This window comes from Notolepis coatsorum, assembly GCF_963971535.1.
Source record: "Notolepis coatsorum genome assembly, chromosome: 12".
NCBI classification, from domain to species: Eukaryota; Metazoa; Chordata; class Actinopteri; order Aulopiformes; family Paralepididae; genus Notolepis; species Notolepis coatsorum.
In genome coordinates, this window is record NC_140176.1 from 48119858 (window position 1) to 48147554 (window position 27697).

At 41.9% G+C, this 27697-nt stretch overlaps 1 protein-coding gene across 2 annotated transcripts; it reads right to left on the reverse strand.

Annotated features, from left to right (window-relative positions):
* Nucleotides 1-17748: 17748 nt before the first annotated feature.
* LOC311238096 (Golgi reassembly-stacking protein 2-like) lies at nt 17749-27312 on the reverse strand. 2 transcript variants are annotated; one of them, XM_084326074.1, is made up of 9 exons: nt 27176-27312; nt 26577-26657; nt 26210-26413; nt 24105-24191; nt 22137-22267; nt 20903-21047; nt 19954-20074; nt 18384-18506; nt 17749-18078 (listed from the first exon to the last, which is right to left on the reverse strand). In XM_084326074.1, the coding sequence occupies exons 1-9, from the start codon at nt 27239-27241 to the stop codon at nt 17810-17812; spliced, it is 1227 nt and encodes a 408-aa protein (XP_084182200.1). In that variant the 5' UTR covers nt 27242-27312; the 3' UTR covers nt 17749-17809. The 2 variants fall into 2 exon arrangements, with proteins under 2 accessions (XP_084182200.1, XP_084182199.1); XM_084326073.1 differs by having other exon boundaries at nt 19954-20083.
* Between the last annotated feature and the right edge of the window lie 385 nt (nt 27313-27697).

Here is a 27697-nt window from a genome sequence, read left to right on the forward strand (position 1 = left end):
CAATCCAAAAGGGTGAATTACCATCTGGGAGAGGATAGGGGGCGCTTTTTTCACATCTGAGCGCCTGGAGTGGCTGGTTTTCCAACGGTAGACTTGGTTGATGAAATATGATTTCAGATCGCTAATAAAAAAAAACTAGAAAATTCAACCCGCGGGGGGTAAACCCGAGAAAACTCGGGTTGGGCAATCAAAGTGTTAGCGATTTAAGGCCCTGAATAAAAATATTGGTGCATCAGGCTTGTCAATATGCTCTTCAGTGGAGGCTTTTCTCCAAAGAGCCTTACGGTACCTTGAAAGCAGACCTTCACCCAGCATGAGTGGCTCTTATAGCCACAACATCGTTCCAGGTAATGGCTAGCAATTTCCCTGTGTACTGTATTTGCGATCCCACTCATTCCCTCAACTTGCAACATGAAATCACACACTGAGCATAGCTGTAAATGGTGCATTTATATTGGGCTTTTATCCAAAGGGCTTTACAATTTGTTTCTCACAGTTTACCCATTCACTCACATAATCACACACCGACTGTGGAGGCAACCATGCAAGGTGCGAACCTGCTCATCGGGAACAATTATGGGTTAAGTGTCTTGCTCAAGGACACATCGACACGCTGCCGGGAGGAGTGGGAATCAAACCGGGAACCTTCCGACTACCAGACGACCGCTCTACCTCCTGAGCCCCGATCCACTATTACGGATCAATTTGTAGTTGAAACGCTCACTTCCACAATCTTCTTCTGCTGAACGTTCATCAAATGCGCTACTATGGAAACAATAATTTACTTCTTTGTCCAAATAAATGAATAAATAAATAAAAGTGGAACATGAGAAAAAGAACACGGAAATCTACAGATAAACCCTTTCAACTACAAATGGGACCATAGGCGTAGATTTACCAAATAATTTTAGATAAATTAGTTCCCCTCAAAAAAGATAGCTAATGTGAAATACAACCCCCTCCCCAAAAGAGGTAGAAAATAAGGGGGTCAAAACATTTATATATCCTTCTTACCTGCAACTATATATTATCCAACAGTTTCAGACACTCCTACAGGACCATACCATCTCAACCTTGCAGACGTGCCTCTCATAAAAGTATACCAGAATGCAGGAAATGAAGTGTTTGACGCTCACACTTTCCAGGGGGAGAACCACAATACCCCCCATTTAAAGTGTCCCCCCCAAACCTACGCCCTTGAATGGGACAAAACTACGCTCTTGAATGGGACTATAAAAGTGGATTGTTATAACGTTTTTTGTTTGCCTATCTTACTAGACTATATATACTGGTAATACAACAACAAAAAAGCAGGTGTGCTTGGTGTGTGATTTAGATGGTGCGGGTTTGAGCGAATATGAGTGGAACTGCACATGTAAACATGGGAGATTGTACGACATAATCTGCAGCTGCGACACACCCTTGTGGCTATAGGGTGGCCCCACAGGGAATCAAACCCCTAACCCCGGCAGCGGTGTCGCCATGCACAGGACCAACATCTGTCTATCCAATGTCACAGTAGGGAGGTCTGTTTGTCTCTCTCAAGCATCACTGCATTTCAGACACCATCTAATCCAATCTTGACAAAGTTTGAGTAATAATGCTTCTACTACTTACAACATTGCACTGGTCTATAGGGTCAGTGCCCTTCATCCCTAATGTCAATTATCTCAGATGCCACTTTATTAGGACAGCATTCCAACAGCCATCAGACTATATAACGCCTCACTGCCTCACTGAGCACAGAGTAACAGTACAAACTCTGGCATATCTTCCTGGACTTTTTACATCGACATACATATTTTTTACTGTACATTTTACTGTATATTTTGGGCTGTATATAAATATTTTAGAATGTATATCCCTGACTGTATTTTTTATTCTTATTTGTGATTTTTGACTACCTAAATGTTTATTGTGAGCAATCTGTAGTGCTGAATTTCCCTTGGGATCAATAAAGTACTTCTATTCTATTCTGGAGAGGAATGCATCTTGCCACTGCGTCCTATAATTGACAACACTGCACTGAGTGGCTGTAGAAGGGGACCTACATCATCCTTCACATGCAAGCTCTCAAAACGCCTCATTATAACAGGGAATAATACATCTGGCCACATGTATCTACAAAGGACATTGATTGGTCCTAAGAGGGTGCTTACATGCCGCTAACTGCCTCGGCCAGTCTCTCGTGCCAGCAGCCATCAGGCTCCACAACCGTGGGCATGGATTGCTGCCAGCAGCCGGAGAAATAATGGTGGAAGAACTCGAGAACTACTAGGAATGTCTGACCACCTTGTGTATACTGTTTACTTTACGATTCTAATTCTTTATTGCCCATTTTTATTGTAACATATAATATAACTTATAGGACATACAGACCCTCATCTGCACCTGTTTACTTTCTCATAATCTTTTATTCAGAATTAATTATATTGTTTACACTGTTTATTATTATAATTATTTTCCTCATATTGTTTTTTATATACAGATCAAATTGAATAGCCTATATTTATGTATTTCTATTATTACCTTTCCCATACCTGTACTCCCCCCCTCTCCTCTATGCTGCTATGCCACCTGCATTTCCCCAAGGGGATCAATAAAGGAATATCTTATCTTACAATTACAAGTCCCCACTTTTTATTGTTACCAAACCATATCTCCCACACCACCAAGTTTAATTCACATGCAATTGGTGTCCAGCAGTCCTTGTGCTATGGATGTGCCTGTAGAACTATCTATGTACATCATATTTGATTTTGTTTTGCCATACACATACACTTTCTGTAAATGGCTGCTTTTTTATATAGCACTTTTATCCAAAGCGCTTTACAATTTGTTACTCACATTTTACCCATTCACTCACACATTCACTCACACATTCACACACCAACAGCGGAGGCAACCATGCAAGGTGCCAACCTGCTCATCAGGAGCAATTAGGGGTTAAGTGTCTTGCTCAAGGACACATCGACACGCTGCCCGGGAGGAGCGGGGATCGAACCGGGAACTTCCGGATTGCCAGACGACTGCTCTACCTCCTGAGAAATATGGGCAGAGCCTAGCCATTGGGCCGTTACGTAGCGCCCTTCGATCACCAAGCCCAGTGGTGGCTTGGGGTTGCCACAATACAATATATGCAAGACACATTCTGTAAATAATTTACTATTTTATCTTACTTAATTTTATATTTTATTTTTATCTTACTACTACTTATTGTTACCATTCTTGTATTCACTGTTGTTTCTTAATTGTGCACTGTTTGAGTCTGAGCTCGAAACACAAGAATGTCATGCCCCTGTATTGTTGTGTATTTGACAAATAAAGAACTTGAACTTGAACCATTTCCCCCCGAGGCATTTACCTATACTACATAAACTCTACATAAACTCTATCCAAGCATGGGGTGACATATTCATCAACCATTGTCGCAAAGGATGACTGCCTCATGCATCGAGGGACAATTAGTTTACTGCAGCATTCTTTCACTTTAAAGAGGTACTGGGTTTTTATTGTAGCAATGACTCAGAGAATGGCAAGAATGATGTAAGCAGCGTTGCTTATCTTCAACCACACTATATGGATTTCTTTTTTTAAATGAGTCTGTGGATGTGCACAGGGGCGTATCTAGACCCAGCACTTCAGTAGGGCACAGAAGGGCACCAAAAAGTATGAAGAAAATTTGGCCGGTTTTGGCCGGTTTGTGGGCGAAAATGGGTGGATTTTGTAACTTTTTTTTTTTTTTAACTTTATTTCGGTTTTAGGGTTAGGTTAGGGTTATGTTATTTCAAACTCCTGAAATGCATAGAAATCTATGAAATAAATAAAACAATCTGACATTTATATTAAAAAGAGCTAGCCACCCAAACCCCTAAAATACATAGAAATCTATGCATTTTGGAACAGTTACTATATATATAGTCAAGAAAGCATTTAGTCATACTTAAAGTTTAAAGTGCTTTACTTGCATTGAACATTGCATTGAACATCGAACATTGAGGAGACATCATTAGAAAGCACAATGTATGTTTCCATAGTTACGCAGATGACACACAATTGTACATCTCCGCTGAACCAAATGATCACACAGCTATAAACTCCATTTCCGCCTGTCTCTTAGCAATAAACAAATGGATGACGAACAACTTCCTAAAATTAAATGAGGGCAAAACTGAAATCCTACTAGTCGGTCCTATAACAAAAAGAGAAATGTTACAGAGCAATATCGGGCAACTTACTCCTTGGATCAAACCCGAAGTTACAAGTAAGTAACCTACACTGGCTTCTGGTAACATTTAGAATTGATTTCAAGGTCCTCCTCCTTATATACAAAGTATAAACATTGCGATCATCTACTACTGGTCTATTGAAGGTTCCAAGCCACAGTCTAAAGAAAATCAGGGATGCAGCCGTTGCTAACTATGCACCAAAGTTATGGAACACACTACCTATGGACATTAGGGAAGCTAGATCTCTTAATATTTTCAGAAATAAGCTAAAAACGTGCACCATAGCTTTCTAATACACCCCGCTGTCGATTGTACTGTAGCACTATTTTACTCTGGCCATTCTATTGCATAATTTTACTATCTATTCTACTATTCTATTATTGCACTGTATTATTGGTGTGCAAACCAGTCAACTTACAAAAAAGAGCCTGTTGGAGGATTTCAACAAGATAAATGCAGTGCAAAATATTTCACTATAATATTTCAAAGCGAAGTAAAAAATATTATAATAATTATTTGATCATGTTAAATGATCCTTTGATCATGTTAAAAAAGGGAAAATAAAAAACATTTGTCAAAAAAAAAGATTTTTTTTTTTTTTTTTTTTTATCAGTGGGGCACAGATGATCATCAGTAGGGCACGTGCCCTATTGATAGTGGTCTAAATACGCCGATCATGTGCAGCGAGCCCCTGCTGCCGAATCAAGTTGAAATACAGATCCAGAAACAGCCAATGTCATCTATCAACTCAGTGTCATCATTAGACTCAGAATCATGTGAACTCATGACAACGGGGGGGACAGAGGGGGGACAGAGGGACACGTGAAGCCTCCGCATGGCACCAAGCGACGAGCCTCCGCTGGATGTTTAGAAAGCTACCAGACCATAGCATTACTAAGGGAAAAAGACACAAAGGCGTTATTACGAGGAATGACATCTTCCTTGTTGGAACCTGCTTCTCCTAATGGGCTATTCATTCATGTGTGTGATTGAATGGTTTCTAATGAGCGGCTGGGGGTTTGCGAGCCACAATAGCAGACGAGCGGAGGCTGGGAATCAGCAGGGCACATCCTGACGGCAGCACAATGTGTTCAGCCCATAGAACTACGGTTCAGGCTCATGGTCTGGGATGTTAATTCAATCTCTGCACCCCATACAGAAAGGCAATTAGCCTTTAGAACAGAGCAGGATACCATCGGTTAACCTTCCCACTGGCCCCTGTTTCCATGTGCCTCACTCTTTCTTCATCTCTCCATCATCAAGAGATGCACACAAATACACACACTGATATGTAGATGTGCAACATGGTTTTAGGACACTTGAGGATATGAACAGTGTTTGTCACATGACATGGCCATGAATTATAGCATGAATACCTATTACATCAGAGGCTCAGAGCACACATGTCAAGTGTCTGAAACATAGTTGAACCTCAGCCGCATTAATAGAGGTGTTAATACATGTGACAGAAAACATACTGTATATACAGTATAAAGATAACTGATGTGGTCAACTCCCGTACACGTGACAGAAAACATATACAGTATAAAGATAACTGATGTGGTAAACTCCCATACATGTGACAGAAAACATATACAGTATAAAGATAACTGATGTGGTCAAGCTCCCAATCTTCCCATACATGTGACAGAAAACATATACAGTATAAAGATAACTGATGTGGTCCGGCTCCCATACACGTGACAGAAAACATATACACTGGATGGATGGATTAACGGGAGGGGATGAAAACAACCTCCTAATGAATTCAGACCCTTAGATCTATGGTCCTGTTGTATGAATGAACGTAATTACCGGCCTCTAACAGGCTGCCACTTACTGAGATTATTCCCTGGCTCTGAGACGCACACTGTGAAGAACGCAGTGTGAAGCCTGTATACAAATGTAGCACCCGGAAATACACATGGTGCCAAGGTAAGTGTGATTGGGGACAAAGGTAGAGAAGAAAAGCAGCAGATAGGATTATTTGACTGCATACAAATCTGTACATAGCTGCTTTTAAACATGCAAACATTATGGCCAAAGCTAGCCTAGCTTAGCACAAATTAATGGAAGCATATACGGACCACTAGCCTAGCTTAAAACTCTGGAAAAGGTGTTTTTGGCCCACTGCTAGACTAGCTGGTGCATGTTCACCTCCATTAGTTTGTGCTAAGCCAGGCAAGCTTGCAGCTTTCTACTGAACACACAGAGAGGAAATTAGTCTATTGGTCTATCTTCTTGTCCGACTCCGGAGAAGACGGTAAGCGCATTTCCAATAAAGTTGGCGTGTTCCTTTAAGACTTTTCTTCCCATGCTCTGAGTGGATTCAACCATATCTGAAATGCTATTCATTTAATCAGTTAAGGCTATCTCGTTTTTTAAGTTGCATGGGAGTTTTATGAGCAAATGGGATATGAATGAGTCAATTCCTTCAAGCATGTCTCTCTCTTAAATCAGTGGAGCATTGTCAAATATCAGTGGAAGACTTCATAGATGACCAGTGTGTGTGTGTGTGTGTGTGTGTGTGTGTGTGTGTGTGTGTGTGGGGGGGGGGGTTAAGCCCTGCGTACATACAACCCTCGACACGCATACCATCCAGAAGGTAGGATCAGAGAAGGAAAGAGAGCTTCTGCAGTTCCGTTCTGATGTTCAAAGACGCAGTCGGAATGATTACTTGCTCACCATTATTTATTCTCCTCTTCCTCCTAATCTCTTCATACCTACTTCACCCTCTCTATCCCTCCCCCATTTTTCCTCTCTCTCTCTTTCCTGTAGTCGTTGAGATTACAGTATTTCGCGATTGGACATGATGCCAAAAAACCAGGCTGATGTATGTAGGGGGTATGACGCTAGGGGGCTTAGCCGTCCACCATTTGAAGAGAAGCCGGGCTGACAAGTGGGTTCAGCTGCGTCACAGTTGTCCCTCGAGAGAGAGAAAGAGAGAGAGAGAGAGGGTAGGGTAGAAAGTGAAGACAGGGCATGCTCCTCTGGAGGTGGCCTCCTTTTCACTTCTCCTCTCGTCTCCTCCTGGCACCCAGCTGCTGCGCTCTCTCCGGGGGCCAGAGGCCATCGAATGGCAGATCTCTTCTGATGGCACGAGAGAGAGAGAGAGAGAGAGAGAGAGAGAGAGAGAGAGAGAGAGAGGGAGAGAGCGAGAGCGAGAGAGCGAGAGCGAGAGAGCGAGAGAGAGAGAGAGAGAGAGAGAGAGGGAGAGAGGGAGAGAGAGGGGGGGGGCGGGGCGGGGCACGCCGATCCAAGTCTCAGGTCATCGGTTTCAAAACACTCTTGACTTGAGTGGGAAAAACATGATTCAACAAAAAGGCATTGGTGTTCGAATGTCACCCGCCATCGAGGTTTTGTTTCCCTTAAATGTGTTTTTAAAAGAACACGCCGACATTATTACATGCTTACATCTTCTCCAGAGTCAGACTTAAGCATTACATCACGCGCAGGAGTGGGTTGTGACAATTAGACCATGCCTAGGGGTGGTCGTTAGACCCCGCTAGGCATGGTCTAATTGTCACAACCCACGACTACAAGTGGTGTAATGATTTTATACAACTGGCACATTCATCCAACCTTATTGCTATACAATAAACACACATTAATTGAAGATTTATTGAAAAAACCACCCGCCAGAAAAAGTAGTTCCCACAAAAAAAAGAGAAGTTGCCTCCATGTGGAAGCAGCTCGGAAGTGCATCCAACTGTTCTCAGCAGGACATCCAACAAACTAACACATCCAACTGTCTTTCAACTAGGCATCCAACAGACTAAGACATCCAACTGTCTTTCACCTACACATCCAACTTTTCTTTAGTTTTTAACCTACTTTCTATAGAACTTCATTCTTAGACGGAAACGCTAGCAGGTGAATCCGCAAAAATATTTTTTCGGATGTGCCTTTTGTTTATACGGCAACGGCGTTTTTACGGGGAGAAACCGCAAAAAAGTGAGACCACCTTCCTGGGTGGAATTCCTAGAAACGATAAACCTTTGCGCTATCATCTAAACTGTCAAACCGCATAAAACTATGACGAAAGGGTTCTCAAGGCTCTCGTCGCGCGTACTGCTTACATCACAGGCATGCGCCAGTAACCTAGAAGCGTAAACAAAGCATGTCTGATTCTATCCATGGCGATCACCTGAAGGCAGTACTTTTAAATACACAAGAATCTGTCCCGCGGCTATTGCAACTATTAGTGACTGGAGCCACTGTCTGTGAGTGACTCTGCTTTGGTCCAATCACATTCCCCCACCCACAGTCTTCGAATCAGAGGCAGAGTAGGGCGGGTCTTCACAGCACGTCATGTGACATATGCGCCAATCGTGTGACAGCGGGGCTCCGTCGTCTCGAGTCTTTACAGCCTCGTCTGCACGCAGAATTCCATCCCAAAACACTAGTCTAAACGCAACATTAAAAGTGAGACCGCAAGTCGACTTTTGCGGTTTCTGTTCAGACTCTCTCCGTCTAAACATGGCCTTAGATGCTTCTATAGAAAGTAGGTAAAACAAATTAAAACGTTTTCTTTGCCCTATAGGAAAAAAAAGTTTTCTTTGCCCTATATAGGGGGGGGGGGGGGTCTTTGCCCTATAAGAGTTTTTTTTTTTTTTTTTTATAACCTTTCTATAGAAGCAGCTGGGAGGTGCGCTGTTTTAAGTGAGCGTGGGTTATTGAATTGATTGATTGATTGCTAATTTTATTACTGTCCGCCTTGTTTCCAACTGGTTAAGTTTAGGCCCTCTTTCGAATTAGGTTAAGGTTAGAGTTTGGAATCAGGGCTGGTGGTCTATCGCCCTGCTCTAAAGACAAACTCTAACCTTAACCAACTTCGAAAGAGGGCCTAAACTTAACCAGTTGGAAACCAGGCGGACAGTAATAAAATGAGCTGTTTCCAACTGGTTAAGTTTAGGCCCTCTTTCGAAGTTGGTTAAGGTTAGAGTTTGGAATCAGGGCTGGTGGTCTATCGCCCTGCTCTAAAGACAAACTCTAACCTTAACCAACTTCGAAAGAGTGCCTAAACTTAACCAGTTGGAAACAAGGCGTACAGTAATAAAATTAGCAATCAATCAATCAATCAATCAATTCAATAGTCCACACTCATTTAAAACAGCGCACCTCCCAGCTGCTTCTATAGAAAGTAGGTAAAAAAGAAGTAATTTTTTTTTGCAATTAACCCAGCGTTCAGCGTTATTGCCCGCCATGCGTTGTCTGCCAATATCGCTGTACAGCGTGTTTCAAGTTCATATTTCATATTTTCGTCATGGAATTCATATTTCACCCACGGAGCCTTGTCATATGCTGCGGGAGCCATCACAACTCTGCAACGCTTCAATACCGCCACCTGGTGGCCGATCGGCGAGTTGCCAAACCGGAAATGCCCGTTTCAGTCCGTCCCCTAATTCCGTCCGGCCACTCGTTTATTGTCCCGGGACTCAATCCACACACCGTGGACATGGATCGTTGCCATAACTTAATAAACAACATGATTTGGGCGTATATTAGTATTATACAAACCGGAACTGGATCGCCTCGATCCCCACCACATAACTGGGATCTGTTTGTTCCACTCTCATCGCCCAACGGTACGAGGAGACTGACGTGAGTTTCAGCGGTTTTCTTTATCATTTTCGATACAAACTGCTCTGATCAATATATCACCCATACTACATAAATCATTTAACGTCGGTCACGGAATTATAAATGACCCCCCCCCCCCCCCCCCCCTCCGTTCACCCGCGCATGATAAGTCATAACGTTTAGAATCATGTACAGTTGAAATTTTTAATATAGCATGGATCGGTATCAAACTGTATTTGATAATCTAATATATGCATTTATGCCTATATCTCACGTTCTATGAAATACTGCAGAAAACGATAAAAACATATTTATACTAGTCTAGACGGTATTTTCGTATGAATGTGTGAATGAAAAAGTAAAACGTTCCTACATCCTGAACGATAAATAATTGATGTTGAATGGGCCATAGTAATGTCAATTTAGCAATACAATTTAAAAAGTTATAGCCCTGCAAAGAAGGTGAACATCTCCATAGACAAATAGCGCTGGCAGAGAATGGTTTAGGATGATCAAAGTGGTGGCAGAGAATGGGTTAATCAATCAATCAATCAATTCACGCAATTTTTATTTTGTTCCATAATGACTCATGACCCATCAATTACATCATTCAACATTGTTTAAGCAACTAAGACATTCGCCGTGACAGAATCGGTTTTCATTTAGTCATTTTTACCCTATTTTTTACCCTATCACCATATCCTTTCATAACGTTTACTGTCCGCCATCTTGCTTGCATTTCTTAAAACTCGCACAGCGGAGTGATATTAATTCGGTTGTGGGCGGGTCCTGGGACCAAGAGCGTGGGTTATTACAAATACCCACGTGTAACTTGACTGTTTCAGCCAATGAGAATCGAGAAATTTGCATGCCGTTGTATAAAAAAAGACGTGCTTACCATACCAAGATAGATACCGATTTCCTCTCTGTACGTTCGGTGGAAAGCTATCCGACTGCAAGCTAGCCTACTGTAGCTTAGCTTAGCACAAATTAATGGAAGCAGATACGGACCACTAGCCTAGCTTAAAACATCCGGGAGGTGTTTTTTGGCAACAGCTAGGCTAAGTTGTCCGTATCTGCTTCCATTAATTTGTACTAAGCTAGGCTAGCTTGCAGGCCGGATAGCTTTCTACCGAACGCACAGAGAGTAAATTGGTATCTATCTTGGTATGGTAAGCACGTCTCCCATAATGCTGGCGTGTTCCTTTAACACTTTCAGAGCCCAAGCTTAATTCCTTTTTACCTGACCGCTTGCACAGTCAAACAGCCTGGGGGACACATATGGGAAACGCTTATATCTCCGTGAAAACGAGTCTGATTATCCTAAGACTGGTAACATAGATTCCTTACCTGAGATCAGATGGTATCCAAATGGATTATTCCAATTCCTGATCGCCATTCGAAAAAATCGATCCTTTTATTGATCCCACCGTATACTGTAAAAACACATAATCCCCGCTGCTCTGAGGCTCCAGAGTGAAACTGATCGACGCCGGTTGCATGAGTGAGAAGTAAAATGTGGAGTCCGGGTTTTTTTTTCTCATTCATTTTCATTGAGTTCAATCCAAAAGGGTGAATTACCATCTGGGAGACGATAGGGGGCGCTTTTTTCACATCTGAGCGCCTGGGGTGGCTGAATTTCCAACGGTAGACTCGGTTGATGAAATATGAATTCAGATCGCTAATAAAAAAAAAAAAGAGAAAAACCGAATATTCTCGTGATGGGCATTCAACCCGCAGGGGGTAAACCCGAGAAAACTCGGGTTGGGCAATCAAAGTGTTAAGGAGAACGATATCTCACACTACCTGCTCCGTTTGCAAATCACTTTTATTTGACCGGTCGGGAAGCCTTCTTCGTGGGTCTCGCTGAGGAAGAAACGTTGCTAGACTATGCCTCCCACTGGTCGGCTGCAGTGAGGACGAAGCCTTGCATCACGTGTCCCCTCCGGTACACGAGGAGGCAGCCGTCGCATCTTTTCACCTGTACAGCGCGATCTCTGTGGCGAGGAGTAACGCGTGGGAGGCTCACGCTGCCCCTGTTACTTCCTGATTCTGCTGTACAGGCGCACCAACCGACCTGTAGGAGTCGCTGTCCACAATGTCCAATCCCCACCCACCAGCTTTCCCACCCCTAACACTGCCAATTGTGTTAGTATGAACAACCAGCCAAGCTGGTAGCAACGCCGAGAGCTGGGCTCGAACCCAGCAACGTTAGTGGCGAGCGCCTTGCCCACTTAGCGGCCCTTGAAAAAAAACATGTCTCTTAAAGAAGACAAAACACAGCGGAACACAGCGTCCTCATCACTGGAAAGAGCCGCAGTGATGCTAAGTATAGGCTACCAAGTATAATGGAAACACCTCCATCTCTCTATGCAAATGTGACTGAGAAAAGTGGCCTGAAAATCGGTGCGCCCTCAAGAAACCCTGACAATCTCTGGTGGATAAAGACAGAAACGCCCCCCCCCCACACGGTATTTTTTTCTCCCACTCTCTCTCTCTCTCTACCCATCCCCCTCTCTTCAAACAGAAGAGTGCCATGGTAAATTATTGAGGCAGATTGCTCCTCTGCAGAGCCTCGACAGTATTTCGGTTTTCGGTTCGATTGTCGGCGCATGTATGTACTTCAGTCTGCTGAGAGGAAAGTATGCCATCATCATCATCATCATCATCATCATCGTCAAAATGACACGCTGCCAAAATATCAGCCTGCTCAACCTCCTCAACATCGTGTGCAGAGATGTGGGGTTAAAATAACATCATGGAGTGGTAAAGCAGAGACGTGAGGTTAAAATAACATCATGGAGTCGTAAAGCAGAGACGTGGGGTTAAAATAACATCATGTAGTCGTAAAGCAGAGACGTGGGGTTAGAATAACATCATGGAGTCGTAAAGCAGAGACGTGGGGTTAAAATAACATCATGGAGTCGTAAAGCAGAGACGTGGGGTTAGAATAACATCATGGAGTCGTAAGGCAGAGATGTGGGGTTAGAATAACATAATGTGCAGACGTGGGGTTAAAATAACATCATGGAGTCAGGCTCCTCAACAGTGTAAGCAGAGACGTGAGGTTAGAATAACATCATGGAGTCGTAAAGCAGAGATGTGGGGTTAGAATAACATCATGGAGTCGTAAAGCAGAGATGTGGGGTTAGAATAACATCATGGAGTCGTAAAGCAGAGACGTGGGGTTAGAATAACATAATGTGCAGAGACGTGGGGTTAAAATAACATCATGGAGTCGTAAAAACGCCAGAGACGTGGGGTTAAAATAACATCATGGAGTCGTAAAGCATTGCTACTTGCCTCTCTGATTTGATACTGTGTGTATATATATATATATATACTTTTTTTTTTTCCATCTTCATAGTTTGGAATTCAGCTTCAGGTATCATCTTTGATTGTCCTCAACCGTGCTGGATGGATACGATGAGTGCAAATAATACATCATCTCACTCTAATATCTGGAGGCTCTGATGCTGTCAATTTGGACTCTTCCCAAGTCTGTCCCGCTTTCCCCTGGCTCTGACTGAGTTTTACAAGTCATAGGAAGCCCTCAGAATAAGGAGGCCACTTAATGGTTTGATTATCTGACCCACTCTCTCTCGTAGAGTTCTTACAATAAAGAAAAAGGCAAGACTTTGTTTAAATACATGCAGTGTTGGAAAAAAAAGGCATGGGTTTCTCAGTGGAAATATGACAGAAGGGGCCAGATCTGGCCACATTGATAAAAAAAGACAGTATAATGAGGTGTCTGCTGCCACCTGCTGGATCAAAGCAGTATTAACCCTCGAGTCTGCGTTGCAGGAAGAAAAAACACATATCTCAGCAGTATTTGATGTTTTAATTCAAAACTGTTATTTACAAGTTAGCTCTTAACAGAACATTTTCATCATCTCCTTCAATACATGCAATGTTAAAAAAAGAAAAAAAAAACTTTGCATTGGAGTTAACTTTCCCATTTGAATCGATAAAAAGATAAAACAGAATAAACCATACAGTGGCCTTGTTTATCTTGGCATGCCGTGTCTCTCGAGCACGTCGCCCAAGTGAAATCACTTCTCAATCATAAGGCATTAGTTGCATATTTTACCCGCGGTCTACATATAGCGGAGCAGCAGCAGCAAAGTAAATACAAAATGTTAAAATGTAAATATAATTGTGCAGTAGATAAATTAATCTACCCAGTGTTCATGACATGTTGCCTGTATTCGTACCATTCAACATGTCAAAACTAGTTATAAGGAGGTAAGCTAATCAAGACGGGTGCTATTCCAGTGAGATGTTAGGCTGGGATACAGTATCTCTAGCTGCAAATTAAAGGCTTGGGTGGTGGTGGTAGTTGTGGTGGTGTAGCTCCAGAAAGTTAGAAGCCTGAGATGAAACATTCCCTGTGTCATGTCTCAAACTCAATCGAGTGGCAAATCACTGAGAAAGGGGGGCACTCTCCGTTCTCAAAACTAAATCCATGTTATCGCTATGTTAGCCTAAATGTCCTTTCACTCTACTCATTTTAGTTTTTTTCTTTTTTATATAATGGCAAATATATACACTAAAATATTTGCGATTATAAACAACTCTCTCCACAAAATTTTAGACAAAGTTGACAGGATCCTATCCATGATCAACAGGAACTTTCTGGATGTATTCAGTTGACACCTGGATTTGAGTGGACCTGTCTCAAGCCCTGCCCTATTTTCTTCATCCTCCGAGTTGCTCGTGCCGAGGGAAGCCGACAGTTGTGATTGGAGGATCAAGAAAAGAGGGCGAGGCTCGAGACGGGTCAATCAAATCTCCCACATAGGAAGCCAAAGAGGGAACCCCGTCTAGCCAAAGGAAATATTAGGCTTACGAGGCTTCAGGGTGGGGCTGGTCTGCTATACTCAACCCCCTTTGACCTTCCCCTGATGGGGATACCCATCTGAGTCACAGCACAACACATCTATTTGAACCTGGTTCTCCCACAGGGTAGCCCAATATCTACTTGTTAGCCCCCTCCCCCATCAACCAAGAAATATATTGGGCTTACTAGGCTTCTGTTCACACCTCCCTCTCCCCTCCTCAAGACCTTCAATTTCCCTTTGTTTCACCCATTCCCCATTCCCAGAAGCGTCTCTACATTTCGTAGCTCCATTTCTGCAGACCCCTCTCTGATTGGTTGAACTCCATTTCTGCAGACCCCTCTCTGATTGGTTGAGCGAAGCCCCTCTCTGATTGGTTGAGCGAAGCCCCTCTCTAAGGTACGCGAGGGAGGTGCGCGTAAGGTTATCGAGGTCGACGACTAGCTCAACTGGTTCGCCGTCTTGCTGTGGATCCTGCGGTGCGTTGGTGACAAGTTCGATTCCCTTAAAAAAATTTTTTTTTAACATGCATTCTTTCGCCGGTTAAGTTTAGGCATGTTAAATTTAGGCATTGTTTCGGAGTTGGTTAAGGTTAGGGTTAAGGTTAGGCATTGTTTCGGAGTTGGTTAAGGTTAGAAGGGTTAAGTTTAGGCGCTGTTTCGGAGTTGGTTAAGGTTAGAGTTTGTCTTAGAGCATGGTAATATTCTTTCGGAGTTTGTTAAGGTTATGGTTAAGTTTAGGCATTGTTTCGGAGTTGGTTATGGTTATGGTTAAGGTTAGGCATTGTTTCGGAGTTGGTTAAGGTTAGAAGGGTTAAGTTTAGGCGCTGTTTCGGAGTTGGTTAAGGTTAGAGTTTGTCGCAGAGAATGGCAATAGAATGCAGCCTATTTCCGCACTGCAGCTCTCTCGCGCTGCCGCGGTCACGCGGGCGTAGTGGCCAATCAGAGAGGGGTCTGCAGAAATGGAGTTCAACCAATCAGAGAGGGGTCTGCCGAAACGGAGCTACGAAATGTAGAGACGCTTCCCAGAAAGCTTAAAGGAACATGCCAACTTTTTGGGAAATGAGCTTATTTGCCATCTACCCTGGAGTTAGACAAGCAGATACATACCCCTTTCTTCTCTGTTGCTGCACAGAGAAGAAACGGGTATGTATCTGCTTGTCTAACTCCAGAGTAGATAGCAAATATGCTAATTTCCTAAAAAGTTGGCGTGTTCCTTTAAGAAGCAAACTCACAGAATTGGGGGGGATCTCCATCCAACTCCTGAACCATACTTTGCTTTGCTTGGTAATGCTTTAACAATACATTTATATCAACCATGAATATTTGACTACAAGCGTAACTTAATTAACCTCTCCGGTTCCACCACAGGTACTATACATGCTATATATAGTGCTATATATAGACAAGACAACATGTACCAGTATCCCAAATGTTCTCTGCTACCTTCTGTGTTACAAAAGCAGTCTCCCATTCAATGTGAATAATTAAATGAATCAGCCTCCCGATGGCATCACAGATTAGTGTTGGCAGTTTTAGTTATATTCTTGGCAGTCTTGCATGGAGCCTTGGGAGAGATTAGCTCCGTTTAGACTGATCTATCTAACACCATCTTTACACACATTTATACCAGGTTAGTAGTAGGGCACACTAGGTGCTCAACTTGTGCACAGAAGTTGGGAATTATATAATTAGCACACAACAATCATTGTCCTCTGCAATGTATAGATGACAGTACCGGATAAAATACTGAAGATTAATGCCCCGTGGACATTGATCATGGATAATCCACCCCAGGTCTGCTTCCATTTTAAACCGGGTCAGTGGTGTAAAGAGGGCTTGCGGTCAGAGAAATAACGTAGGGGAATTCTGTTTTGGTGTGGATGTTTTCCCTGTAAAGTGCAAGGCTTACATAAGCAATGATAAGAGAGTCCATATGTACCTTATAAAGTTTGAAAGAATAGCATTACTGATCTAGGATCACTGATTAGGTCACATGAAAATGTAAACCTAAGAGGTAAATGGGTCTGAGATCAGAAATCCTACTCAAATGCTTTATACATACAGGCACAGAGTGAGCAGCTTCTCAAAAGACAAGGCAAGTGTGTCATGCAGTGCTGGGTCTTCTCTTCCAAACATAGGAGAAAACAATACATTTAACCCACCATTCCCTTCACCAATTAGAAACACATAAAACATAGAAATCCTTCATTAGAACTGATAAAGAAACAAACACCAAACATCACAATATATATATGATAGATAATGTATGGTTTAGTCCATATGTTGTGAGATTTGTCATGAGGTGGATATATTTATAACATTATCTTTTCCCTTCATGTTTAGTATTTAAAAAGAATGATTCAATTAGATTTTAACAGCAATTTAGGTTTAGAATATACACCTGGGAATCCTTCAGTTTGTTGTGGATAAAAAAAAAAAAAAGACTACATTCATATTGTACTAATAACCTGACCAGCAATAGCCAATCAATAATATAATATTTGACTGAGATGTGCAATTTAGCTTACAGCAGTGGTAGTAACTTTATATAAATACAATTCTTGGAAATGAAAAAAACTTGATGCAACTTAAATAAGATAACTTTTCTATAGTATAATTCTGTATCTTACTCAGTCTCCTCTAATGCAGGTTAGCCATAAAGGGATAGGAATTTCTGGAACCCTAGCCCTATTTGCTGTTTACCAATGATGTGGTTGATCTGTAGAGTCCTTTCTCAGCGCAATCCATGCTGTTCATCACACTTGTGATTCGGCTGACTGAAGACAACTGACATCTAGTACATTCCCTGATTGTCATAAATGTCATGATTAGATTAGATGATTAGATTAGATTATTATATCTGTATATCTGTATGTTGTGTATGTCATAAATGTCATTATGAATTGAAAATGGGGGACCCTGATGTAAACAAGACGAAAGTCTTTCTCTGGTCTGCATCCCCTTAACAATTGTGTGTATTGAGCTGTACTGTACTGTACCCATTCTGCAATCTGTTAATTAAAGTTTTTAATCAATCAATCAATACTGAGACTCTATTGATCAACAACATCATCGGTAAGTAGCAAATAGGGCTAAGGTTTAAAAAAAAAAAAGAAAAAAAACTCTTTTGAAGTTGAGAAAGCTACTCGGAATCCTTTTATTCTTCTGAGGGCGGTGGCTCTGAGGATTCCTCTTCCTTATGTTCTGAGCTCGAGGCTGTGAGGTCCATACCTTGCTGATGTGAGGCACCGCTGTCACACAAGGCTTCTTTGGTGACGTCAGGTCGAACAACATCACCTGTGACCTCAGTGACGGCAGGAGGAGGGTCGCTCAGGTCTACTAGACGCCTCTCCTCTGCTTCCTGGGCGTCCGGTTCCCCCTCCTCCTCTGGAGATGAAGGCACCTTATCGCCAAATGATGAGTCATCTGTGAGAAGAAGAAGATACCAGTAAGTGCAATTTAGGAGTGCCAGAAAATAGATTTCTGGTTTCATCTGGTTGAATCACTGGGGGCAACAGTGGCTCAGGAGGTAGAGCGGTCATCTGGTAATCTGAAGGTTCCCAGTTAGATTCCGGCTCTTCCCAGCAGCGTGTCGAAATGTCCTTGAGCAAGACACTTAACCCCTAACCGATGAGCAGGTCGCCACCTTGCATGGTGGCCTCCGCCGTCGCTGTGTGAGTGTGTGGATGTGAGGCATAAGTTGTAAAGCGCTTTGGATAAAATTTACCTACCCATGCTAAGCTGATTGCTAGAGACGTCTCCGTAATTAGCAAACATGGAATTGTTAGCCGTGTCAATGGTGGAGACCATCATGGACAGGTCCGGAGTCATTGCCTCGGGGATGGTGGAGATATCTGACATTGGAAAAAGAGCAGATATCCATTTGAAGACTCATGATATACAGAAACCAAACATGTGGGAGTTAGCAGGCATAGATAAGCATTCTGTAGTCAGGGGGTCAGTATTCACAAAGCCTCTCAAGAGTGGGAACACTGATCTAGTCAGCTTCAGTCTGTTCGAATAAGGTCATTAAGGCTACAGTACGTTCACACAGCAAGCCTGATTGCTCAGATCAGGTTTATTTGTTTGGCTGTTCACATTATTGAACAAATTTGGCCAATATCAGATTCCAGTGTGAACTGGTCACGCTCCTGAACTGACCCGCATGCGCAAATGAACAATAAAATAAATGGTGACAAATGTCAATCTAGAGTGACGTAAAAGTTGCATGAAAGTCACATGACTGAGGTCACGTTGCAAAAAATCAGACCTGTATCTGATTTAGGACCACATATGAAAGTGTCCCAAATCTGAATTGAAAAGTTCAGATTGCATGTGATTTGTGCCGTTCACACTGAAAAAAACTGATCTGAGTCACATACGTGTGAGCAAAGAAATCGGATTTGGACCACTTTTGTCTGCAGTCTGAACGTAGCTTAAAGGAAAACTCCAACATTTTGGGAAATTAGCTTATTTAACATCTTCCCTGGAGTTAGACAAGAAGATACATACCTTTTCTGTCTCTGTGCGTGCATTTAGCTTTGGGAACAGTCGGTCCGTTAGCGTAGCTTAGCTTCATCACTGGAAGTGAGGGAGGACAGTAGCCTGACGTTTGTTTATGAAGTTTATGGATACCATGACTTAAAATCCTCTTACCTTGACGATTAAAAGCCTCCCCAATTTAGAAAACAGTAATCCAATGGCTGGTATTGATAATATAATACTAACTGCTGCACGCTCGGAGGTAACCGGAGCTAACACAGAACAGGATGGTAAAGCAAATATAATGACTTCCTTTCTGGGGTTTTCAAAATAAAAGTGCGATGTTTATAGCAGCGGAAAATGTTTATTTTGTACATTATCCAACGTTAACACAAACCTAAACTAACTTTAGGTTAGTTGTAACGTTAGTTTAGGTTCGTGTTAACGTTTCTAAATTGGGGAGGCTTTTAATCGTCAAGGTAAGAGGATTTTAAGTCATGGTATGATATCCATAAACTTCAATCGGTTCGGATCCTTTGAAGGAATGAGAATATCAACAAACCTGTAGGGAACCTCAGGCTACTGTCCTCCCTCACTTCCAGTGATGAAGCTAAGCTATGCTAACGGAGCGACTGTTCCCAAAGCTAAATGCACGCACAGAGACAAAAAAGGTATGTATCTTCTTGTCTAACTCCAGGGAAGATGTTAAATAAGCTAATTTCCCAAAATGTTGGAGTTTTCCTTTAAGACATGCGATCACTGATCCCAGATCAGCGTTCCTACTTTGGGAAGCTTTGTAGGCCTGTTAGTTTTGGTTACCTAGGTCTGTAACAGTCTGTGTGGGTGGAGTAACATTTGGTTCCGGAGCAGCGTGTTCTGTGTGTTCTGTGTGATCCAGATCCATATCATCTTCATGGCTAGTTGCAGACACCAACGGCACCTGAGAAAACTGGAATTTCAGAGTAATCACGTGCAAAGTCTTAACTCTTTCACTACCACACTACCAAAGGGTTAACCCTTTCACTGCGACAATACAGAAGGTTAACCCTTTCACTGCCACACGACAAATGGTTAACCCTTTCACAACCACACTACGGTTAACCGTCTTTAATAAAAAAAAAATTTAAACATACAATAGTATTTCCTCTGCGTTTTGGCCTCCCATCCACACGGAAACAGTGTTTTAGGTCACTGGAAATGGAGATTTAGGAAAACGCCTTCCAGGGTGGAGATTTTTCAACCCTCTGAGCTTTTGGAGAAGTTGACATCATGACCTCAACTTGTGCAGGGTAATTCTTATCCTGTATGTGTTGATCATGTATCTAGAACCTGCGAGTGATGGCGGCTACGGTTTGTTTACATGTGTTCAGTACCGTTATGTCTAATTGCGAGTTTACAGTGCAACCTAGCTTTACTTCATCATTACACTGGTAATAGTAGAAATACATGAATATAGGCAATACAATTTGATCTGAATATAAAAATATGAGATAAAATAAACAGTGTAAAAAATATAATTAAATCTGAATATGAAAAGATGAAAAAAATGTCTAATGTTCTTCTCTGGTGTTTGACAATAAGGTTTTAAATTATGACACATCACCACCTACCACCTTTTGCGTTTTTGTTGTTGCGATTTTCTAAAAACACTTTTGGCGTGGACAGGAATTATTTTGAAGGGCGAATGCATTTTCAGAAATATCCATATACGTGTGGACCGAGCCTAAGTCATCCTAATCTTGAAGAAAAATTATTTGATAAACTGTACCTCAGTAGTGTCATGTGCAGGTGTCTCCTGAGTGCCATCTGCTTGGCTCATAGAGGACGCAAGGGTGCCTTCACTTTGGATGTGAGGCTGAACTGGACGAGTGGGGATCCGGTGCAAGTAGCCATAACCAATGCCACAGCCTAAGCTGAAACAACAACACACAACCAAGACCAAGAGCACCAATGAGTTTGTTTGGTTGTTGCGTCTACTCTCTACAAGCATGGGCTGAGCAATCTGTAACATATGAAAGCATTGTCATTCAGTTCATTTTTGTATTTTTTTAAAGGGCACCTTCACCAAAAATCAATGCCGATTTATTATAAAATATATAATTATGCACAAAGCCCAAAACTCGGTTTTCTACACATTGATTTAGTTTGACAGTTATTAAGAGTTAATACATTTAACTTTGAATATGGCTTCCAGTGATGTCATCAGAAGACAGTGAATTATTGTGCCGTGTTAATTACAGTGGTGTAGATATAATCTGTTCATCTACATAATTTCATTGAGCTGTAATCAATACTACAGAAGGACATTGTTATCTAGGGGTAGGCGCACTATCAGTATTAGCCTCTCTTGTTGCTATGCTAATGCAAAAGGAGCGAGATGAAGATGACCCAAAAATGCCCTATATGTAGATTCCAAAGAGGAAAACCACAAAATACATTTCTCGGGCACCATTGTCTCACCCTGTTTAAAATAGCTACAATACAGGTTAAACTACACCTGTCACACGAAAACAATGTTGTCTGTTGCAATCGATATGATAACTATGTGAGATAATAAAAGAATAATATATATATAGGTCCACAGTGGCTGGACCTTTCCTTTAAAGTCAGGGTATCTCTGCAGGTTTCAACAAGTTAAATGTAAGACTTTACAAGACCTATTTAATACCACTTAGAGCAACATGTAATACCAATTTCACAACCATACTAGCAAAAAAATTATAAAAAACATAGTGACACTGAACTGGCAGCTGCGTGTTCCATACAAGCTCCCGGTAGCCCCGCAAAAAACAACGACTTGAATGCAAAAGAAAATCATATATTTAATATGATTTAATCTCCCGACAGCTGGGCTGGCCCCCCAATAATGTTAAATCTGTTCAAATGAAATGTAAGACTTTTTAAGGCCTTAAATTAAGAATTATGAATGTAATACTGTTTAAGACTTTAACCCTACAGATACCCTGCGTGAAGTAAATATGGTCTGTTGAAGAAGCCCTTACCTGCCCTCTCCTCCCCAGGCCCCGTTAGGAGTCACCACCACCTCTCTGCAGTGGTCATTGTCAGCGTTATACACCAGCAGTTTCAGAGCCTTCCCCTCGTTGGCTTCAATCAAAGAGAAGAAATCCTCAGACTGCAGAAACAATTCCACAGAAACAATTATAATCATAAAATGAAATCATGAAATGTCATGAAATGATACTAGAAGATATTGAAAGGGAAGATTCAGGATCTGACAGGGAAATGTACCAACACACTTCTCTCTCTCTCTCTCTCTTTCTAATGCACACATGATACATAGCCTTCACCCATATCTCCCCCCTCTCTCTCTCTTTCTATCACACACACACACACGCACGCACGCACGCACGCGTGTAGTCTGTGTAACATATCTATAACTCATAGTCTGTAAATAAAGATACCACTTTGTTTTGTATACTCTCCATATATGATAGCATGTACAATAATGCTGTAAATACTGTATATAGATATATATATATATATATATATATATATATATATATATATATATATATATATATATATATATATATATATATTATGTATTATTACCGTATATATCTTTCCACATCTGTCTGTACATACCTGCGTATAATCCTTTTTACATATCTGTAGATACTATATCTATATCTATACATATCCCTTACCTACTCTTACTAGTTACGCTGCTGGCCAGTATGACTTACTACCATAGTGTCTTTATACCTGTATTACTGTACATATTAATATTACAACTCTGTACACAGATCTAATTTGGCACTACACTCAGTAGTAATCATTTCTATATTTTACACCTAGTTTAATCACCTGTACATTGTATATTACTATTGCAGTTTACATTTGCACTCTGGTTGGATGCCAAATTTATTTTTGTTGTACTGTACTTGTGCTGTATAATGACAATACATTTTAATCTAATCTAATCTAAAGAATGTGTTAGCTCGCCATTCTATAGATATCAGGGCTAGGGCCCATTGCTGTAACCTACAGTAGGCCTCTCTGTGTTGCAACATGCCATTCTGTCAGTAAACTCTATCCTTAATCAAAGACTGTTGTCAGCCTCTGTGAATAATCTTGTCAAATTATTCCACATCACTATCCTATTGATCGCTAATCAAGACCCCCTAGTACATTAAGAAAAACTGTCACACTTTTCCCCCCAGAGAAATCGGCACCATGCTCCTCAGCATTTGTTAGTAATACCGGTGCCAGTCAATTGGGTATAAGACCATTACTCTCAAAATCGAAAACAGTCCTTTCAAACAATTACATTATTTATTCCTACTATTACAGCTCTGGAACTATACGGAATTGATTTTAAGGATAATGGTTTTGTTGACTTACACTGACATTGCTAACACACGCTAACAGTTGGCTGGTGCTGGTTTAATTTAATTAGATTATATTAAAATGTATTGTCATTATACAGCACAAATACAGTACAACGAAAATAAGTTTGGCATCCAACCAGAGTGCAAATGTAACAGTAAAGGACAGGTGATTAAACTGGGTATAGAATATATAAATGAGTACTACTGGGTAATAGTGTTAATCAGATGTACATAGTATTATTATGTACAGTAATACAGGTATATAGACACTATGGTAGTAAGTCATACTGGCCAGCAGCATAACTAGTAAGAGTAGGTAAGGGATATGTACAGATATATCTACAGATATGTAAAAAGGATTATATGCAGGTATGTACAGACAGATGTGGATATATGGTAAATACGGTAAAGGAAGATAAAGATAAAAACGATGGTGTGAAAAGCAGGAGGGGCTTGATTAGGGATCAATAGAATAGACTTCTAAAAGATCCTGAACTAACCATACGTTCCCTAAGCATATTTAAACATGCTTAGGGAACAACTCCATGCATTGAACTGACTGACTGCAATAATTCTCGTGTCATCCAACGAGAGGAGAACACAATAAACACATCTTACATCTTGCAACACCTGGTCAGCTCCCACAATGAAGTCATGGTGGGCCTGCAAGCCTGCCAGAGCAGCCGGGGAGCGTGCTTCTACATCCTAACAGGGAACGGAAAGTTACTGAAAGAATTTTACTTAAATGTCCTGCTGTTTGTGTGAAACAGAAACATCCAAGCATGCTTAACATTTAAGCAACAACAAACAAGAGCAAGTGCTATATGGTGGTTATTGGTGGTTCCCGGTTCGATTTCCGCTCCTCCCGGGTGTGACCGTCGTATGTATTCCATGTATTCCAATGGCTTTGTCAGTATTCCAATGTACAGTGTACAGTGTGCCCCCCCCCCCCCCCCACCCAACCCCACCCCACCTACCCAACCTCCTCCAATGTACAGTTTCTACGTCAAATGTATACTCTTTTTCTGTACACTTTTTGTATCACAAACAGTACTGTATTTGCAAATCTGGTATATCATAAATGTATAGATGTAGCAGTACTGTCTATCTGTATGTCGTGTGTGTCATATATGTTATGATGAATTGAAAATGGGGGACCCTGATGTAAACAAGACGAAAGTCTTTCTCTGGTCTGCATCGCCTTAACAATTGTATGTATTGAGCTGTACTGTACTGTACCCATTCTGCAATCTGTTAATAAACGTTTCAATCAATCAATCAATCAATCAATGTTACTCCTCTGTGTTGTGTTAAATTTCGATGCCCCGAGGGAGTTTCGAACCCGGATCGGCCGCACCGTAGGCGACAGCATAGACCGCTATACCAAGAGGTGAATTCAGTATAATATTCCATCATTGAATGACAACCTTGGCCAATGAGCTGCGATACTGCATCATAACCCACCTACCTGGGTTCCATCCTAGAGGCTAATCTTTCCTGTGACAAAATGGCATCCAATGTAATAAAAAAAGTCAACCAACGAACGCGATTCTTGTACCGGATCTCCTCTCTGGTAAACAAGAATACCCTGAAGACTCTAGCAGGAGCACTCATTCAAGGGTACTACGACTATGCTTGCACCTCATGGTACCAAAGCACCTCAAAGGCACTAAAAAACAAATTACAAACATCTCAAAACAAGCTAGTCAGACTACTACTTGACCTGACTCCTAGAACCCACCTCACCCCTGCCCACTTTGACAACCTAGGATGGCTTAGAGTAGACGACAGAGTACAGCAACTTGCAATGGGCCTGGTCTACAAGATACACTACGCGACCAAGGTACCCATGTACATGTCAAAATACTTCCCAAAGGTCAGTGAATACCACGATCACAACACCAGAGGGAGCTCCACAAATCATGTAAAACCCAGATTCGGATCAAACAAGGGACTAAACACGTTTCGCAATTATGACACATCAATGTGGAACGCCCTGCCGAAAGCTGTAAAGGAATGTGAATCACTACCCACCTTCAAAAACACTCTCAAAAAACACCTACGTGAGACTGCAATTCGAAACTGGCCCCTACAAATGTCCTAACCTAGTTGTACAGTAAATGACCAAGTAAGGCTTTGTCAATATTCAAATGTACAGTGTAAAATGTGTGTGTGTCCCCTTCCCAACCCCCCCCCCCCCCCCCCCCCACCTCCAATGTACAGCCCTCACCCAACCCACCCAACCCCACCCCACCCAACCAACCTCCTCCAATGTACAGTTTCTATGCCAAATGTATATACACTCCTTTTCTGGACACTTTTGTATCACAAACAGTACTGTATTTGCAAATCTGATATGTCATAAATGTATAGATGTAGCAGTACTGTCTATCTGTATGTCATGTATGTCATATATGTTATGATGAATTGAAAATGGGGGACCCTGATGTAAACAAGTCGAAAGTCTTTCTCTGGTCTGCATCCCCTTAACAATTGTATGTATTGAGCTGTACTGTACTCTACCCATTCTGCAATCTGTTAATAAACTTTTCAATCAATCAATCAATCAAAACGTATGGCCGCAAAACACATCATGAGAATACAATGGTGGTTATGAGCACTTGTGTCACTTGTTCTGATCGCAGTGCGTGTTTGGAACTAAAATGCTATATATTTGACTGTATACAAGTCGACCACAAGAGATATGTGACAGCTGGACTTACCAATACATGCCAGACGTTCTCATTAGCCCCCTGGAAGCTGCAGAAGCGGACACTGCTTCCCAACAGGCCCTGGCCACCCCACATGTTACTGGGCACAACCTCCAGCTCCCGTAGCCTCTGGGTCTTAGTGCTGTACACCTCCAGTTTGACCGGTTTCTCAACATTGGCCTTAAGAAGGTCTTTGAGTAGGTCACTCTCTTTATTCTGTGGAAAGAGGGGGAAAGATGGGCTTTAACTATTTGGACAATGTGAGATGGATTTAACCTGTTTTCGTGTCAAAGAATGCAGAGACAATGTTAGTAGTTTTGCATCCTTCCATGGATTTTATGATCTTAAAGCTGATATCTCCTGCCACACTTGAACTCACAAGTCGGGTATTTCCTATCGATAGAATGAAGTCGAAAAAGGGCTCCAAACCAGCCCTCTGAGCAGGCGAGTCTTCTTGAATCTGAAATGTATATAATAATAATAATAACGACAACAACAACAACAACAACTTAAAGAGGATGCCACTATGGTCGCCAGGGCAGTAGTGCAATGGACACAGTTAGGGACAGGGAGAACCACACCCTCTTCTAGTCATTGCACAACATCGAGGAGTGTTTTCCAGGCGCAGTCATGCCATATGATAAATATGAACACGTCAGCATCAGCAGTCGCTGATTAGCTTTCTCAGGCAGTGACAACGATGCCTATTTGACGGTTTGAATACCGGTTGTGTGTGCCCTGCCACCTCATCACAGGACACACCACCAATGACTTTAGCCACATCATCGTGTAGCGAATGAAATATAGTCAAGAGTCAAGAGTAGGCACAGTAACGTTAGCAACATTTAGCAATAGCAAGCTGAATCTGGAAACCATCGCATTTAACTGATGCAAGTGTCTTGGACATGCTTTCGTATTAATACATTACCTCGCTGAAGATAGCAGCAGTATAATCTCATGCAACCTTGCCCAACTTACCCCATGGACATGATATCCGCTGTTGGTTCCCCCATCTGATAAAAATGAACTCTGGGATAACCCCATTGCACACTGCCGTTATTACTGTTAGCTTACACTGTAACAGCTATCACTGGAGTAACGTTACGACAACATGCATTACAAATGGAAACGAAATGTCAGCTAGCTGCCGCTGACAGCCGTCTGAAGGCTGGCGAGTGTATACAGGCATCACTAATAAATACAGATGGCAGAGACATCGAGTTTCTCTCTCGCTCTCTCTCTCTCTCTCTCTCTCTCTCTCTCTCTCTCTCTCTCTCTCTCTCTCTCTCTCTCTCTCTCTCTCTCTCTCTCTCTCTCACACACACACACACACACACACACACACACACACACACACACACACACACACACAAGCGCGCACGCGCAGTGCCCAGTCGCGCATAAAATACATTGAACTATGAATATCAATCCAAGTGGTTTCGACTAGCCATCCTTGGTGAGTTTCGCAGCGGTTGCTTAGCAACTGGACGCTTCCGGGTT